Raw genomic sequence first — 17767 nt, forward strand, 5'->3', positions numbered from 1 at the left:
TGTCGCCGTGGTTGTTTAACTTGTATGTTGATGGAGTGGTGAGAGAAGTGAATGCTCGTGTGCTTGGACGAGGATTGAAACTGGTAGGTGAGAATGACCGTGTTTGGGAGGTAAATCGGTTGTTGTCTGCGGATGATACTGTACTGGTTGCAGACTCGGAAGAGAAGCTTAGTTGATTAGTGACAGAGTTTGGAAAGGTATATGAGAGAAGGAAATTGAATGTTAATGTGGGTAAGAGTAAGGTTATGAGGTACACAAGAAGGGAGAGTGGTGAGAGGTTGAATGTCATGTTGAATGGAGACTTGAGGAAGTAGATCAGTTCAAGTACTTGGGGTCTGTGGTTGCAGAAAATGGTGAAGTGGAAGCAGATGTACAGTACGTCATAGAGTTAATGAAGGATGCAAAGTATTGGGGGCAGTGAAGGGAGTGGTAAAGAATAGAGGGTTGGGCATGAATGTAAGAGTTCTGTATGAGAAAGCGATTGTACCAATTGTGATGTATGGATCAGAGTTGTGGGGAATGAAAGTGACGGAGCGACAGAAGTTGAATGTGTTTGAGATGAAGTGTCTGAGGAGTATGGTTGGTGTATCTTGAGTAGATAGGGTTAGGAAAGACGTAGTGAGGGTGAGAACGGGTGCAAGAGAAATGATTTAGCAGCTACAGTGGATATGAATGTGTTGAGGTAGTTTGGCCACGTTGAGAGAATGGAAAATGGCTGTCTGCTAAAGAGGGTGGTGAATGCAAGAGTTGATGGGAGAAGTATAAGAGGAATTGGCCAAGGTTTGGGTGGATGGATGGAGTGAGGAAAGCTCTGAGTGATAGGAGGAAAGATATGAGGCACGAAAGCATGCCATTAGGAGGAAAGATGTGAGAGGCAAGAAAGCGTGCCAGAAATAGTAATGAATGGCGAGCGAGTGTGACGCACTTTCGGTAGGCCTTCCTGCCTAGGTGACTGCGGAGGTAGTAGCAGTAGGGGATTCAGCTTATGAAACTTCATCTGTGGTGGATAACGGGGGAGGGTGGGCTATGGGAACCTAGCCATACCATACCAGCCAAACTCCACTGAATCCCTTGTCAGGCTGTGAGGAGAGGTCCCTCTTTGTTGGTTTATTAGCAGCAGCAGGGACCATGAAACATCTTGTTCATGCTAGCAGCAAATGCCAGTGTGTGTCTGGTTCATTCTAGCAATAAGGCAGCAGCCATGGTGTGTCTGGTCCCTTCCTGCAATAAGTACAGTTGGTCTTTGGTCCATTCCAGCAGTTGTTAGTCAGGCCTATTAGGTCTATCCAGCAGCAGCAGCCAGTATTGTGTTGTCCATTTCAGCAGTAAGTAGCAGGCTTACTAAAGATGACCATCCAATAATGGTTATGTCATCTGCCAGATCCATCCAGCAGTAGTCTTTGAGCATTTGGACTACTTTGAGCATCTGGGCCAATACCACAGCTGCCATAATAATAGTGCTCAGGCTTTTTACCTTAAGCACTAACAGGTAACTTAAAGAGGGGTGTTGAGTTCATCCAATAATATAGTACAAGCATTTTAAGGACCATTCATTGTCAAGAAGCTTAGGTCAGTTTGGTCCATCGTGAATCAGACTTTGTCAATCCGTCCATCCAGCAAGCGGTACAACAAATCTAAGCAGCGAATGAGATTTCACAGTTTCATCCAACAGCAGTTAGCCTGAGTGTGTCTGGTTCATCCAGCAGCAGGCATCTGAGAAATTTCAGGTTCATCTAAATGCAGGTAGCCAAAGACTGCCAGGTCCATCGCAGCAGCAGGCTCTAAATGAGTTGCAACCATTTACCAATAGGCATCATCAGAGTTTTAGGTCCATCAAAGTAGAAGACGACGATAAGGAGTTCTGTACCTGCAGAAAAAAAAATATCAAATATCATTGGGTATTTTTGGATTTTATAGTTGACAATTATATAATTGAAATTATTCAATAACAAACTACTGTATTGTAATGTAAGGGGATAGTTCAGTTAACCCATTAGTTTATCAAAATTACTCATTCATAAAAACTAGAAAAGTGATAATTTTTTTTAGGGAATATAAAAGGATTCTTATAATAAAAGCTATTAATAGTAATTAAATATTTGCTTTTCAGGGTAAAAAAGAAAAAGCAGAAGCAGAAGCAAAAAAGAAGGGAAAAGCTAAGAAGGGAAAGAAGAAGAAGGAAGAATTATAACAATTCTTAGAATTAGGAACCAGTTGTTAAAATTTGCATCAATTCAATATCCATAGGTATTGAACATTCTGGGTAAAATATTAAATGTACAAATTTATTTCTTTTCTTTTGTATGTTGTAAATATATATATTAACTTGACAGGTATTAAATTGGGGATTTACTTTATAACCACTAAGCTTTAACAATTGCAAATAAATAAAGATTGGTCGAGATTTTATTGCCGGCAAATTTGTGTAACCAAAGGCTTTTTAAAAACTAATCCAATCTTATAAGGGATTGTTATATTGTAAAATTGTATTTTCACAGTGGCTTTTCGCTTTTATCGTCTGAAAACATTTTGGGTTTAGGGGCTTCCATTTCATCACAGGTGTTTCAATATTTATAGCCCAATTTTGTTTTTTGGTTCCAGGCACAAACCATTTCTGTTTTCTCCTTTATGCTTTAAGCTCATACATGACTATGTTTTCTTTCTATTTATCTTGTTCCAGCTTTCATTTATATTTGAAGTGTAAATAATGTATTTATCGTGATTAGTAACAATGAAAAAGGGGTTAGCATTGCTTTTAATGATGGACCACTTTATAGAAACTTCTTATTGGGCTTTTGAAGTCTAATGAGAAGTATAAAAGGTATTATAAGTACTGTAGTTTTCTCATATTACATTTTCACATCCTGGCCCACTCTCATTTAGGTTTGTTTACAAATACACATGGTAGTTAAGCTTTCATTTGGTTATAATAGTTACTAATCAACTATCGGTAAAACCACATAATGTTATTGTGCTTTATATCCAAAGGGGAAAAGGAATAAAGTCCAGGTACTGTATTTTGTAAATTTTTGCCATGCAAGAGATTGTATTAGTGTAGTTAACTTTTTTAAAAAACTAGTTTTTATAGATCTGGCAATAGTTTATCTTAATGTTCAGTTTCTATATATTGCATTGCTTTTCCAATTACAATATTCTGTATTTCAATAGGTTTCTGGTGAATTTTTAATGTAAGATTTCTCTTCCTATTAAAATATGAAATAAGGGGGTGGTTTACTTTCTTGAACATTTAGATAGGGAGAATTTCTAAGCGGTTTTTTGTCACCATAAACATTTTCCAAAAGAGATCAGCAGTAAAAATTTTTTAGTATAATTTGTATTTTTTCCTAGCTATGATCCCTGGAGACATCGTTGACAACTGTAAAGGTGGCAAATACCACCTTTGTTTGGTAAAGATGATAATGCTGCCTCACCTGCAACTTATTTCAAGGTCAAGTTGGAGTCACCTTCCTTCCTCGGATTCCCGCAGGAGTATTCATCTCTGGAGAAAGCCAGAGAAGGAGCAGATAGACTAGAACCAGATGTCAACAAGCAAGAGTCGTTAGAATTCTTTAACTTCCCTGAACAGAAAAGAATTCCTCTTAGACTACTTTTTTGTTTTCCTCCTGTGCTCGGACTACTGCACCAGTGACCACATGCTACACTTAACAGTGTTATGTCTGCAAGAAGGCATCCATACTGCTGAACAGGCATAGGGTATGGGGATCCAATTTCTGTCTCCTCATTAATGGGCACAATTTTCAGTTTACCAGGGCAGGACCAAATGCCCACATGAGGACTGTCCTTAATATCACTGAAAAGAGAAGGATATGGTAAGAAACAGCCATATTTGTCTTAAGGGGACCGTCTACCATGTCCACCATTTTTTTTTCCAACGATCTAAAATACACCATTTCTTATATGTTTTAGACATATAACACCTTTATCATATAAAAATTTCAAGTCATTTGATCAAAAACTGATTTATTAGTAAAAATCATGATAAAAAAAAAAATTAGGTACATTTTTCCCCCACTAGTATGACACTACTTGTATCGAATCTTATACCATAAAATACTTTATAAACCGAACAATTCTGTGAGACGGAATTTTAATTTTCCTTTGTTTTTTTAATGAATTATTTTTTTCCTCGTCTAGACAAAATAATCTTGAAAAAGAAAGTAAAAGAAAACCAAGATTCCGTCTCCCAAAATTGTGGGATTTTTATTCCTCTTTTCACTACAGTATCTCTCTCTCTCTAAAATCGAACACTAAATAAGTGAGAAAAATGTACCCAAGTGTGAATAAGTTTGTTTTTGAGTTATGAGCTCCCAAAGATTTGCAACAAATTTTAGCTTCTTTTCTTAAAGAAATCAAGATAACATTATAACTTATTTTTCATTCCTACATAAACGCACCCTAAACAAGGTATTTAAACACTAAGTTTATGATTACACTTGGTGTAAGGATATCACGAGTTGCCAGCGATCTCTAATTGTTGCCAGTGTTTTAGTTAGCATGTTTCAGCTATGTACTCCTGAAATGTTTCCCTCTCGTCTTGGTTCTTTTTTCTTGTTCTCTACTTACTTTTTGTTCTTTCTATGACCTTAGGTAACATTGGTCTTGCTGTAAGTTTCTGAAGACGTTGTGAAAACACAACGTACACATGAAATGCAAGTAAATAAACATGCATTATAACTATACAGTGAGCCCTCGTTTATTGCGGTAGATAGGTTCCAGACCCGACCGCGATAGGTGAAAATCCGCGAAGTAGTGACACCATATTTACGTATTTATTTAACATGTATATTCAGACTTTTAAAACCTTCCCTTGTACGTAGTACTGTTAACAAACTACCCTTTAATGTACAGAACACTTAATGCATGTACTACAGTACCCTAAACTAAAACAGGCACAAATATTAAAGGCGATTTTATATCATGCGTTTCCTAAACACGCCAAAAAGCACGATAAAAAATGGCAACCAATGTTTTGTTTACGTTTATCTCTGATCATAATGAAGAAACAAACGCATTTACACATCTGTGTATAGGTTAGTTTTTGCATCGATTATATTGATTATTCAGTACAGTATGTTGCTTTTGTTATTACCAATGTTTTACTTAATTTTTCTTAGGACTTCCAAATGAAATGTTTTTCTTTATGACGCCGCCTGAAACGACGGCGTCATAAAGTACGCTCAGGAAACAAACGAAGGCATTTAACGCCCATGATGAAAGTGATAAATAATGATATTACAGTAAAAGCTTTTAGAAAATGTTATTACAAATATTATTTACCGTATCTATATAAAATCATACAGTACATACGTAGCAAAGCAGGAAAACAATTTATGAGAGAGAGAGAGCGAGAGAGTGAGTTGTTTTACGTACGTACAGTAAATGTAAATTTTAAACAAAAAAATATGATAGGTTATAACATATATATTCAGACTTTTAAAACCTTCCCTTTAACTTAATGCATAGGCCTACTTACTAAAACAGGCACAAATATTAAAATGTTAGAATATTAAAGTAAAAAATAAAGATTGTTACTGTACTCACCACGAAAGAAGTTGAAGAAAAACTTGAATGATGATGGCGATGAATTTGCTGCACAGTAGAAATGATGATGAAGAAGCTGATGATGTCTTCTACTGTGCAGCCAATGATAGTATTTTACGTCTCTTCAGACGGAGGTGTCTTTTCCTGGGACACCTCTTCAACTTCTTCCTGGGACACTTCTTCAATTTCTTCCGAAGGCGTAGTAGCAGGAGGAACTGGCTCTTTTTTGCGAGGCTGGAAGAACATTGTAATCGGAAGTTGCTGCCGCTGTTTCTTTTTTCGCTCGAAGAGCATCCTGTAGGGAGTCATGTCGTCATCGATCTTTTTGCAGAATTGCATAGACTGAACCATATCCTCGTCCCACTCTTGCGACATTTCTTCCAACTCCTTCGCATGGTTGCCGAACTTGGCAAGCCGTTCTAATGTTAAGCCCGTTTCTTCGACATTTTCTTAGATCTCTCTGCGTTTCACTGTCTTCTTCACTGGCCGATTTCGTCAGGTCTAATAGGTCTGCGTCAGTTAGCGGCTGGGAATGGCAGTCCAATAACTCGTCGACGTCTTCAGTCGTCATGTCGCCAAACCCGTCACCTCCAATTATCACAGCCAACTGCACAGATTTGCGTATTGCAGTGTTGAATTTCAGACGGTGTAAATCCCTCGTCGTCGTAAACAATCTGGGGCCACAACTTCTTCCAGCTCGCATTCACGGTTGCAGGTTTCATTTCTTGCAGTGCCTTCGGAATGTTCTGCAGGCACGTGGCTATTGTGTACTTCCGCCAGTACGCCTTCAAATTGAAATTTTCATCTTCATCTTCTTGGGCAGCATCCACACACGCAACGAGGTCCGCCAAGGTATTCGTGTAGAGGGCCTTGAACGCCCTGATAACCCCCTGGTCCATCGGTTGAATTAATGACGTGGTGTTGGGTGGTAGGAACTCAACCTGAATGCCCTCATGTGACAGGTCAGTTGCGTGTCCACCAGCGTTATCCATAAGGAGAAGGATCTTGAATGGCAAGCCCTTCTCTACGAGATATTTGCTGACTTGCGGGATAAAACACTGGTGGAACCAGTTGGAGGTCAGCATCTTCGTAATCCATGCTTTTTGATTATGCATCCAGTACACGGGAAGGAGATTCTTATTTTTATTTTTCAAAGCGCGAGGATTTTTCGACTTGTAAGTAAATAAGCCCTGGATTTAGCAAAAATCCAGCAGCATTGCCACACATCACGAGGGTTACGCGATCTTTGAACGCTTTAAAGCCCGAGGCTTTGGCTTCTTCTTTGAACAGGAAAGTTCGCGACGGCATTCTCTTCCAAAACAAGCCGGTCTCATCCATATTAAACACTTGTTCCGGCTTGTATCCACCTTCAGCGATAATGTTCTTGAACGTCTCGTTCGCGTAAGTTTCAGCAGCGGCAGTGTCAGCGGAAGCAGCCTCGCCATGCAGGGAAACGCTTTTCAGGCCGAAGCGTTTCTGAAACTTCGCGAACCATCCTTTGCTGGCGGAAAAACGTTGTTTCTGAGGCTGGGAATCAGTGGATGTCCCTGGTTGAGGTTCATCTACATCATCATCTTCTTCAGCATGGTCGCCATCGTCGTCTTGAGGTTCCTTTGCCGCAAAATTCTCATACAAGCCTTGGTTCGGATGGTGTTCGTATCCAAGGCTATGTTCTTCTTGCGGCAGTCGGCAATCCAGACTGCTAAAGCACCTTCCATGCGTACGATCGTTTTATTACGCATGGTAACGACTCGCTTCGCTGATCTGCTAAAGGTGATGGTAGCCGTCTTTCTAACGTTCGCCTCGTCCTTCTTGATGTAGCGAACGGTGGATTTGTTCACTCCAAAATGGCGGGCTGTGGCCGCATAACTTCTGCCTTCTTTTAACATATCGAGAAGCGTCACCTTCTCAGCAATCGTCATCTTTTGGTGGTGTTTAGGCTCACTACCAGCCTTAACAGAAGCAGAACGCTTGGGAGCCATTGTACAGTAGGGGTTAAAATGGAGTTTTTATGATAAAACAAAGTTTTATGAATACTTACCTGGCAGTTATATATATATAGCCGAGTCTCTGACTGCGGCAGAATTAAATCGAAAATCGCGGCAACCGCCTTGTGGTGGTTGTGTGGTTAGATGGTTAACAACCCTTACAGGGTGGTACTTGGAATCATTCCCATTTTCTGTTCCTCAGATTATCTTTGCCCGACCTGTCTCCTGAGGGGAGGTGGGTGGGCTTTAAAATATATATATAACTGCCAGGTAAGTATTCATAAAACTTTGTTTTATCATAAAAACTCCATTTTTATGAATAGAACTTACCTGGCAGTTATATATATATATAGCTGATTCACACATTTGGAGGAGGGAAACAGACAGAAAAAACATAGTTGGGGAAACAACAAAAGAGTTGTAGGAGAACAAACACCTTGATTCCTTACCTGCTAAGGTAGCTGACTTCAAAGGTAACTGCCTCTAGAGTCGCTTTCCCTTAGGAGTGTTCAGCCAGGAGTAGACCCGCTACGCTGCAAACAACTCAATCGAGTCTGTCAAAGGGGTAGGACCAACAACTTGACTAGACTTCAGAAAACTACCTTCCCATATAAAAAACCTGCAACCTTACTAAAGCTAACCATCTAACCTTGCAGAAATAAATATAAACTATCTATCTGGACTGAGGGAACTGTACCACAGGACGAGGACCTCAGACAACCATAAAAAAACACACACCCATATACAAGTACATAAACTAAGGTTGAGTGGGGGTAGTAACTCCTTTGCCTAATACAGAAGCCGCAGCTACGTATGGGCCCAAGGTATAACACTTATCATAGTCCACTCTTACCTCTCTGAGGTAATGAGAAGCGAAGACAGAGTTGCTCCTCCAGAACGTTGCGTCCATGATCTGCTTAACTGACATATTTTTCCGGTATGCCAGCGAAGTAGCAATGGCCCTTACTTCGTGAGCCCGTACTTTTAACAGGGCGAAGTTTTCTTCCTCACAAAAGAGGTGGGCTTCCCTAATAGTTTCCCTCAGGAAAAAGGACAAAGCGTTCTTTGACAGGGGTTTTTGAGGATCCTTCACTGAACACCATAAGGAGTTGGAAGCACCCCTCACGCTCTTAGTGTGAGCCAAATACGCCTTGAGAGCCCTAACCGGGCAGAGGAGGCTTTCCTGTTCCTGACCTACCAGATCCGTGAGGTTAGGGACTTCAAAAGTCCTAGGCCAGGGTTTCGAAGGGTTCTCATTCTTGGCGAGAAAGTCGAACCTCAAGGAACAAACCGCTCCATTTAGGGTGAAGCCTACACGCTTCTTGATTGCCTGGACCTCGCTGATCCTCCTGGCAGTCGCTAGAGACAAAAGGAAGAGGGTTTTCTTAGTCACATCTCGCAGAGAAGCTTGCGAGATAGGCTCAAACTTCCTGGAGCACAAAAACTTAAGCACCACATCCAGGTTCCAAGAAGGGGGCCTTAAGTGCACCTGCTTCGTTGTCTCAAAAGACCTAATGAGGTCCTGCAAGTCCTTATTCTGAGATAACTCTAAGTCTCTATGCCTAAAGACGGTTGAGAGCATGCTCCTGTATCCTTTAATGGTAGATACAGCCAGCTTACCATCCTGCCTGAGGTACAAAAGAAAGTCTGCAATCTGGCTCAGAGAGGTAGAGGACGAGGAAACCTTGCGCCTCCTGCACCAAGCTCTAAAGGTCTCCCACTTTGACTGGTAGACTCTTTGTGAAGAGATCCTCCTTGCCCTGGCAATAGCTTTCGCCGCTTGTGCCGAAAAGCCTCGAGATCTAACGAGCTTCTCGACAGTCTGAAGGCAGTCAGATTGAGAGCGAGGGGGTTTTGGTGAAATCTCTCGAAGTGGGGTTGTCTGAGAAGATCTGGACTTGCCGGGAGTCTTCTTGGAAAGTCCATCAGTAACCCTACCACTTCGGTGAACCATTCCCTCGCAGGCCAGAATGGAGCCACTAGGGTCATTCGTCCCGAATCGAGGAGAGCGAACTTCCTGACAACCAGATTGATGATCTTGAACGGGGGAAAGGCATACATGTCCAGCCCCGTCCAATCCATCAAGAAGGCGTCCACTGCAACAGCTTCCTCGTCCGGTACTAGGGAGCAGTAGTTCGGGATCCTCTTGTTTAGACCGGAGGCGAAAAGGTCTATTACTGGTCTGCCCCACAACTTCCAGAGGCTCCGACAGACATGCGGATTGAGAGTCCACTCTGTAGGAAGGACCTGTCCCCTCCTGCTGAGCATGTCTGCCCTGATGTTTCTCTGCCCTTGAACAAACCTTGTCAACAGCTGGGTCTCGTTCTCGTTCGCCCAGAGGAGAAGCTCTCTCGCAGTTGAGAACAGAGAGAGGGAGTGAGTTCCCCCTTGCTTCCTTATGTACGCGAGAGCTGTGGTGTTGTCGGAATTGATCTCCACAGTCTTTCCCGAGACCGAGGTTTTGAAGGCCTTGAGCCCTAACAAAATGGCCATCAACTCCTTCCTGTTGATATGCCAACTGACCTGACTCCCTTCCCAAATACCTGAGACCTCTTTGTTCCCTAGTGTTGCTCCCCAGCCTGACACGGACGCGTCTGAGAATAACACTAGGTCGGGGTTCTTCTTGAACAAGGAGATCCCTTTTCCCAACAGAGCTGGGTCCAGCCACCACATTAAAAGATCCTTGATCTCTGTCGGGATGGGAAAAGAAAAAGTGTCCTCCTGGATCTTTCTGTTCCAAACCTTTGCGAGGAAGTGTTGCAGAGGCCTTAGGTGCAGTCTCCCCAAAGGGACAAACTGCTCCAGGGAGGATAGAGTTCCCAGCAGACTCATCCAATCCTTCGCTGAGCATTCCTGCTTCCTCAAAAAGTCTTTGACTTTGTCCAGGCACCTGGTCTGCCTCTCCTGGGAGGGAGAAGCCTGAAAAAGAACTGAATTCAGAACTATCCCCAAATAGAGAATACCTGTAGTCTGATTCGGCTCGGTCTGAGACTTCCCCCAGTTGACGATGAGTCCCAGGTCCTGAGTGATCGTATAAGTTTTCATTAGGTCCTCCAGACATTTCTCTTTCGACTGTGACCGGATCAGCCAGTCGTCTAGATAGAAGGAGACCCTTATCCCTTCCTGGTGTAACCAGCCTGCCACATTCGCCATAAGTCTGGTGAAGACTTGGGGAGCTGTGCTGAGACCGAAGCAAAGTGCCCTGAACTGGAAGCACTTGTCCTGGAACACAAACCTCAGATATCTCCTCGAAGACGGATGAATGGGGACGTGAAAATAAGCGTCCTGTAGGTCGAGAGAAACCATCCAGTCTCCTGGACGAACTGCAGCCAGCACTGACTGAGTCGTCTCCATGGAGAACTTTGTTTTCTCCACGAAGGCGTTCAGAGAGCTGACATCTAGGACTGGTCTCCATCCACCAGAGTTCTTGGGAACCAGAAACAGGTGATTGTAAAAGCCTGGTGAGGCGAGGTCTTGAACTGGCTCTATTGCTCCCTTGACCAACATCTGGTCGACTAGCTCCAGAAGAGCCTCTCGTTTCCCCGCGTCGGTGTACTGAGCCACTAAGGCCAGGGGAGAGTTTGAGAGAGGTGGTTTCTTTAAAAAGGGGATCTTGTAACCTTCCTTGACGACTGAGAGGGACCAGGTGTCCGCCCCTCTCCTTTCCCAAGACTGCCAAAAACGAGAGTCTTGCCCCTACTGGTGTCTGGAGGACTTCCATCTCATTTTTTGGACCGAGGCCTAAACGCATCCCTGCTGGTCCTTGGCCCTGACTCTTGTCTTCTCCCCCTAAAATCCGCTCTCGAGGAGATCCTGCCCCGAAAGGGCTGTTGAAACTTCTTCTCCTCCTTCTTCAGAGGAGCAAGAGCAACAGGTAAGGTCTTTCTAGCCGACCGAGACAAAAGGTCCTGAGTAGCCTTCTAAGCCAGAGAAAGGGAGATATCTCTGACCAGAGCTTCAGGAAAAAGATGACGAGAAAAAGGGGCGTAAAGCAGCTCCGACTTCTGGGCAACAGTCACAGATCTAGAGGTGAAGGAGCACAAAAGGGCCCTCTTCTTTAAGACCCCTGCTGAGAAAAGGGAAGCCAATTCATTAGCTCCATCCCTTAGAGCTTTGTCCATGCAGGACATGATACTCGTCAGGTCCTTCTTGTCCTCCAGGAGTTCAGACTTCCTGGCCAGAGTCCCGAGAGACCAGTCCAGGAAGCTGAAAACCTCGAAAACCCTGAAAATTCCCTTGACGAGGTGATCAAGCTCCGACATGGACCACATCACCTTGGCAGAGTTTAAAGCATGCCTTCTTGCCGAGTCCACAAGAGCCGAGAAGTCACCTTGGGAGGAGGAAGGCACTCCTAACCCCAAAGGTTCCCCTGTCTCATACCACATACCGGCCTTGGAAGCGAGCCGGGACGGTGGAAAAGAAAAGGTGGTCTTGACAGCTTGTCTCCGTTCCTCCATCCAATCATCCACTTTAGCGAGAGCTTTCCTGGCCGAAATCGAAAGTTTCCTTTTGATGAAGGCCGAAGGCTTAGTAGCTTTCTTCCTGGTAAATTGAGACTGAGGAGAACGAGGGGCCGAAGGTTGAAATGATATTTTGATTATAAAATAAATTTTTGAATATACTTACCCGGTGAATATATAATAGCTGACGTCTCCGACGGCTCGACAGAATCCAAAAACTCGCGAGCGATCGCCATGAAGGTAGCGGGTGTGCCCACCAGCGCCGACTATCGGCCAGATACCGCATATACATGTAAACAGCTCCAGTTCTTCTCATCCCGCTGGGTCTCTATCGGGGAGGAAGGGGGGCCTTTAATTTATATATTCACCGGGTAAGTATATTCAAAAATTTATTTTATAATCAAAATATCATTTTTAAATATTAAACTTAGCCGGTGAATATATAATAGTTGATTCACACCCATGGTGGTGGGTAGAGACCAGTATTAATACAGTTTACGGCGTATATGCTTAGAGTTTTTGACAGTTATATCATAACAAAACCCAAATAAATATAGGTACCTGGTAAGGAAGCTGACTCTAACGATTACTCTGCCTTGTTAGTCCGCTTTCCTCACGAAGCCCAGCCATCCTCTTAGGATGCTGAAAGACTCCCAGGAGCTGAAGTATCCAGGGCGACAACCCCTACAACAGGACCTCATCAAAACCCTTAATCTGGGCGCTCTCAAGAAATGACATTTGACCACCCGCCAAATCAAAAAGGATGCGAAAGGCTTCTTAGCCTTCCGTACAACCCAATTAAAAACATTTCAAGAGAAGATTAAAAGGATATTGGAATTAAGGGAATGTAGTGGTAGAACCCTTACCCACTACTGCACTCGCTGCAACGAATGGACCCAATGTGTAGCAGTCCTCATAAAGAGTCTGGACATCTTTTAAGTAAAATGACGCGAATACCGACTTGCTTCTCCAAACGGTCGCGTCCATAATACTTCGCAGAGATCTGTTTTGCTTAAAGGCCACGGAAGTTGCTATAGCTCTTACTTCGTGCGTCTTAACCTTAAGCAAGCAACGATCTTTTTCACTCAAGTGAGAATGAGCCTCTCGGATTAAAAATCTAATAAAATATGACAAAGCATTCTTTGACATAGGCAATGAAGGCTTCTTAACTGAGCACCACAAGGCCTCAGATCCACCTCGTAAGGATTTAGTCCGAGCTAAATAAAACTTCAGAGCTCTAACTGGACACAGCACTCTTTCAAGCTCGTTGCCTACGATCTCTGACAGGCAAGGTATATCAAATGACTTAGGCCAAGGACGAGAAGGCAGTTCATTTTTGGCCAAGAAAACCAAGCTGAAGTGAACATGTGGCTTTATCTGTAGAAAAGTCGATGTTCCTACTGAAGGCATGGATCTCACTGACCCTCTTAGCCGAAGCCAAGCACACTAAGAAAAGCGTCTTGAGGGTGAGATCCTTCAGGGAGGCTGAATGTAATGGCTCAAACCTGTCGGACATTAGGAACCTTAGGACCACGTCTAAGTTCCATCCAGGAGTTGCCATACGACGCTCCTTAGAGGTCTCGAAGGACTTAAGGAGATCTTGGAGATCTTTATTATTGGACAGATCTAAGCCTCTATGTCTGAACACAGACCCCAACATGCTCCTGTAGCCCTTAATAGTGGGTGCTGAGAGGGAGCGAACATTTCTCAGATGTAGGAGAAAGTCTGCAATTTGGGCTACAGAGGTACTGGAAGAGGAAATGGATGATGACTTGCACCAGTCTCTAAAGACTTCCCACTTCGACTGATAGACCTTGATGGTAGATGCTCTCCTAGCTCTCGCAATCGCTCTGGCTGCCTCCTTCAAAAATCCTCGAGCTCTTGAGAGTCTTTCGATAGTCTGAAGGCAGTCAGACGAAGCGCGGGGAGGCTTTGATGAAGACTCCTTACGTGGGGCTGCCGTAAGAGATCCATCCTTAAAGGTAGACTCCTTGGAACGTCTACCAGCCATTGAAGTACCTCTGTGAACCACTCTCTCTCGGGCCAGAGTGGAGCAACCAATGTCAACCTGGTCCCTTCGTGAGAGGTGAACTTCTGCAGCACCTTGTCTAGGATCTTGAAAGGTGGAAAGGCATAAACGTCCAGGTAAGACCAGTCCAGCAGGAAAGCGTCTATGTGGGCTGCCTCTGGATCTGGAACTGGAAAGCAGTAAGTCGAGAGCCTCTTTGTCAGAGAGAGTAGCAAAAAGATCTATGGTGGGTTGACCCCATGTCATCCATAGCTTCTCGCACACAGTCTTATGCAACGTCCACTCCATGGAGATGACTTGTCCTCTTCTGCTGAGGCCGTCCGCCAAGACATTCATTTCTGCACAAATCTCGCCAAAGGAGAGATGTTACTGCCTTAAATGGAGTTCCTTCTGATCCGTGGATCAAAGACCCGAGCCTTCCAGACTGTCCAGTGGAGCTCCCTAACCCAAATCCGCTGCATCTGAAAACAACACATGGTTTGGGTTCTTGATCGCAAGAGAAAGACCTTCTCGAAGTCTAATGTTGCTGTCCCACCAAGTCAGACATGTCTAGACTGAGTTGGAGATTGGGAAAGAGATACTCACTAAGCCCTTCTCCTTGTTCCAATGTTTTAGGTGAAATCGGAAAGGGCATAGGTTGAGTCTCCCCAGAGAGATAAACTACTCCAGCGATGAAAGAGTTCCCACGAGGCTAGTTCAAACTCTTACAGAGCAACTGTTTTTCTCTTGCAAGTGAAGGACTTTTAAAGAGCTTGTTCCATTCTTGCGGGAGACGAAAAGGGCTGAAAAATCAGACACTGTATCTCCATTCCCAAAAAAAGAATAGTCTGGGATGGGGTACTGTAAGTTACGACTTCTCTACGTTCACTATGAGACCTAGCTCCTTGGTTAGGTCTAATGTCCATTAGAGGCTCTCCAGACAGCGATATAATGACGACGCCCTGATTAGCCAGTCGTCAAAATAAAGGGAGGCTCTGAATCCTCAAAAAATGTAGAAAGCTTGCTACATTTTGCAAGGGCCTTGTAAAAACAAGAGGAGCAGGAATGAGGTCGGAGTACAGTGCTCAACAGTGGTACATTACTTTCCCGTCCACAAACCTCAGATGTAGTTGAAAGTTTGGATGAATCGGGATGTGGAAGTATGCATCCTGAAGGTCGAGAGAGACCATCCAGTCGCCTTCCCTTAATGCTGTCAAGACAGCTTGGTAGTCTTCATCGTGAAGTTTGTCTTGACAATGAACACATTGAGCGCACTTACATCTTAAGTACTCCTGCAGTGAACGTGGCTGCCAGATCATTGGAGCCATCCCTGATAGTCTTGTTCCTGCAGAGAACGTGGCTGTCAGATCATTGGAGCCATCCCTGATAGCCTTGTTCATGCATGACATAATTGTACAGCAAAACTTCAAACGCTCGAAAAACTCCTAACAGGAGATGGTCTAGCTCTGAAGCCGACCATAAAATCTTGGAGCGTCTCATGGCCAGGCGCCGGGGAGAGTCTATGAGGCTTGAGAAGTCTCTCTGGGCAGAGGCAGGAACTCCCAAGCCGAGAACTTCTCCCGTGTCATACCAGACGCTCGCTCTATAAGCCAGTTTAAAAGGAGGGAAAGTAAAGGCTGTCTCCCCCAAACTCCTCCTGGTGATCAACCAGTCGCCTAGCAAACGTAAAGCTCTCTTAGAAGAGCGAGAGAGCACTAGCTTAGAAAACAACGGCTTCGAAGTAGCTAGGCCTAGTGTAAACTCTGACGTTTAGGCGAACGAGGAGCAGCAGTTACAAAATGGTCCGGACAAAGATCCTTAAAAATCAGCATGATTTATTTAAAGTCCATAGAGGGCTGAGCAGCTTTAGGCTCCTCTCCGTCTGACAAAGTCCCCAAGGGAATATCAGTAGGAGGGGGATCAGCAACTTCCTCATCTGAAGGAACCTCGTCCGACAATTGCCGAGTCTCAAGCAAGGGAGAGACCTGCCGGGGTGGCAATGCTTGACAAGCAGAGTCCACACGCAAAGGAGCATCAGTAGCAGTCAAGGACGCTACGTCATGTAACTGCTTAAAGGACTGACCAGCAACAACAACCGGTGCGGGAGGACGCTCGACGTCGTCGAGACTGCCTTGACTGCCTAGATTGAGCAGTTAAAACAACTCTTGACTGCGGTGCTTGACGTTCAACGTCAAAACAAGGCAACTGAGCTGGTTGGCGAACGTCCTGAACGTCAACACGAGACTGCGGCAGCGGCTGAACGTCAACACGAGGCTGCGGCAGCGGCTGAAAGTCAACACGGGACTGCAGCAAGTGAAGATCCAAGTCACGTGACTGACGTGACAAACTACCGACATCACGTTTCATAACGTCAAAAGGACGAGTAAATGCTCATTTGGGCGGCTGACGGCCAGAGTCTCGTTTAGCGTAACGGCGACTCGAAAGCGAAGGTTCATCGTGAACCTGCTCAACGTCATACTTCTCCATAAGGGAGGCAAGCTTAGTCTGCATGTCCTGCAGGACAACCCATTTAGGATCAACGGGAGTCGGAACGGGCCGAGACGACGGTAACGTCTGTGTTGGCAAAACATTGTCTTTACCGCGACCCTCGGACCCCGTGTTACGCTTGCGTTTAATAGGCGAACCGTCTTCCGACGACTGCAAAGGGTCAGAGCTGTCCCCATGGCTACAGCCAGGACGCTGGACCTGTCCTGAAGGGACTGACTTCCGCTTTAAGGGTCTAGAAACTTTGCTCCAAGGTTTCTTTTGCGAGAAGCCTTCGGATGACAAGGAGAAAAACAGCCTCGCTCGTCTTATGGTAGGGGCGATCTTGCGAGACACGCCCGATACCATAGAGGGAACGTTTGTTCGTTGGTTAAAGCCTCTCGTCCCCATAAGTCCTACGACATTACTTCTCCCTGGTAGCATGGGAGCCTGAAAGAGGTCTCGGACTAGGTGAACGACAAGCACGAACAGACGAACCCTCGGTCGCAACACTAAAAAACACTTTGCGCAATTATCACTTTATCACTACGATTTTCTGTTTTTGCACTTACTTCACTGATATCGTATTTTTCGATAATTTCACATTAGGCATGAATAAAACTGATTTCTACCTGAAGCACGCAATTCTCCCTTACTTCAAAAGGTTATAATTGCGAAATGAGTCGTATAATGTAAGCACATTATTACAAGCAAAAATCAGTAAACATATATATCGAATAAAACGGAAATATATAAAGTTAAAAGGATCAGTGACTGGGGAGGAGACTAAACACTAGTTCATTAAAGACTACGTTTTCAATCTCTCACCGTACAGTGCCTTGGGACGAGAATAAAAACTAAAAACGTTTTATCCTTTCTCCCCGTACAGAGACTTGGGACGAGAGTAAAAAACTGAATCGAGAACGTTACTCGCTCCCAAACTCCTTACTTGGGACGAGAATAAAGATCGGATCGTTCTCTTTTCCTCTCTCTCTCTCCGTCTCTCTCTCTCTCTCTCTTGATTTCACACAGAAGAGAAAAGCCCATTCACCCTTCGTCAATAAACAGGTTATTTGACCAAAGGAAAAAACTGAAAGGACTAAGAAATTGAAAATTAACAAGTTCCTTTAAATTAGTATTTAAAACACTTCAGTTTGAAAGAAGAATGAACAAAACGTCAAAATCGATTTACTCTTTCTGCAAAGTGAAACCGTGATTCTCTCTTTCTCTATCGTCACGATAGAGCGCAAACTGCGTAGCATAAA

At 44.1% G+C, this 17767-nt stretch overlaps 1 protein-coding gene across 1 annotated transcript in view; it reads left to right on the plus strand.

Annotated features, from left to right (window-relative positions):
- The window catches only part of boca (LDLR chaperone boca), an 84723-nt gene extending 81501 nt beyond the window's left edge, over positions 1–3222 (plus strand). Inside the window, exon 4 of the mRNA XM_068348278.1 lies at positions 2111–3222. Coding sequence (XP_068204379.1) covers positions 2111–2191 — 81 coding nt within the window. The 3' untranslated portion in view covers positions 2192–3222. The remainder of the gene's footprint in view (positions 1–2110) is intronic.
- The last annotated feature ends 14545 nt before the right edge of the window (positions 3223–17767 follow it).

The sequence above is a fragment of the Palaemon carinicauda genome, chromosome 24 (assembly GCF_036898095.1).
Source record: "Palaemon carinicauda isolate YSFRI2023 chromosome 24, ASM3689809v2, whole genome shotgun sequence".
Lineage (NCBI taxonomy): Eukaryota > Metazoa > Arthropoda > Malacostraca > Decapoda > Palaemonidae > Palaemon > Palaemon carinicauda.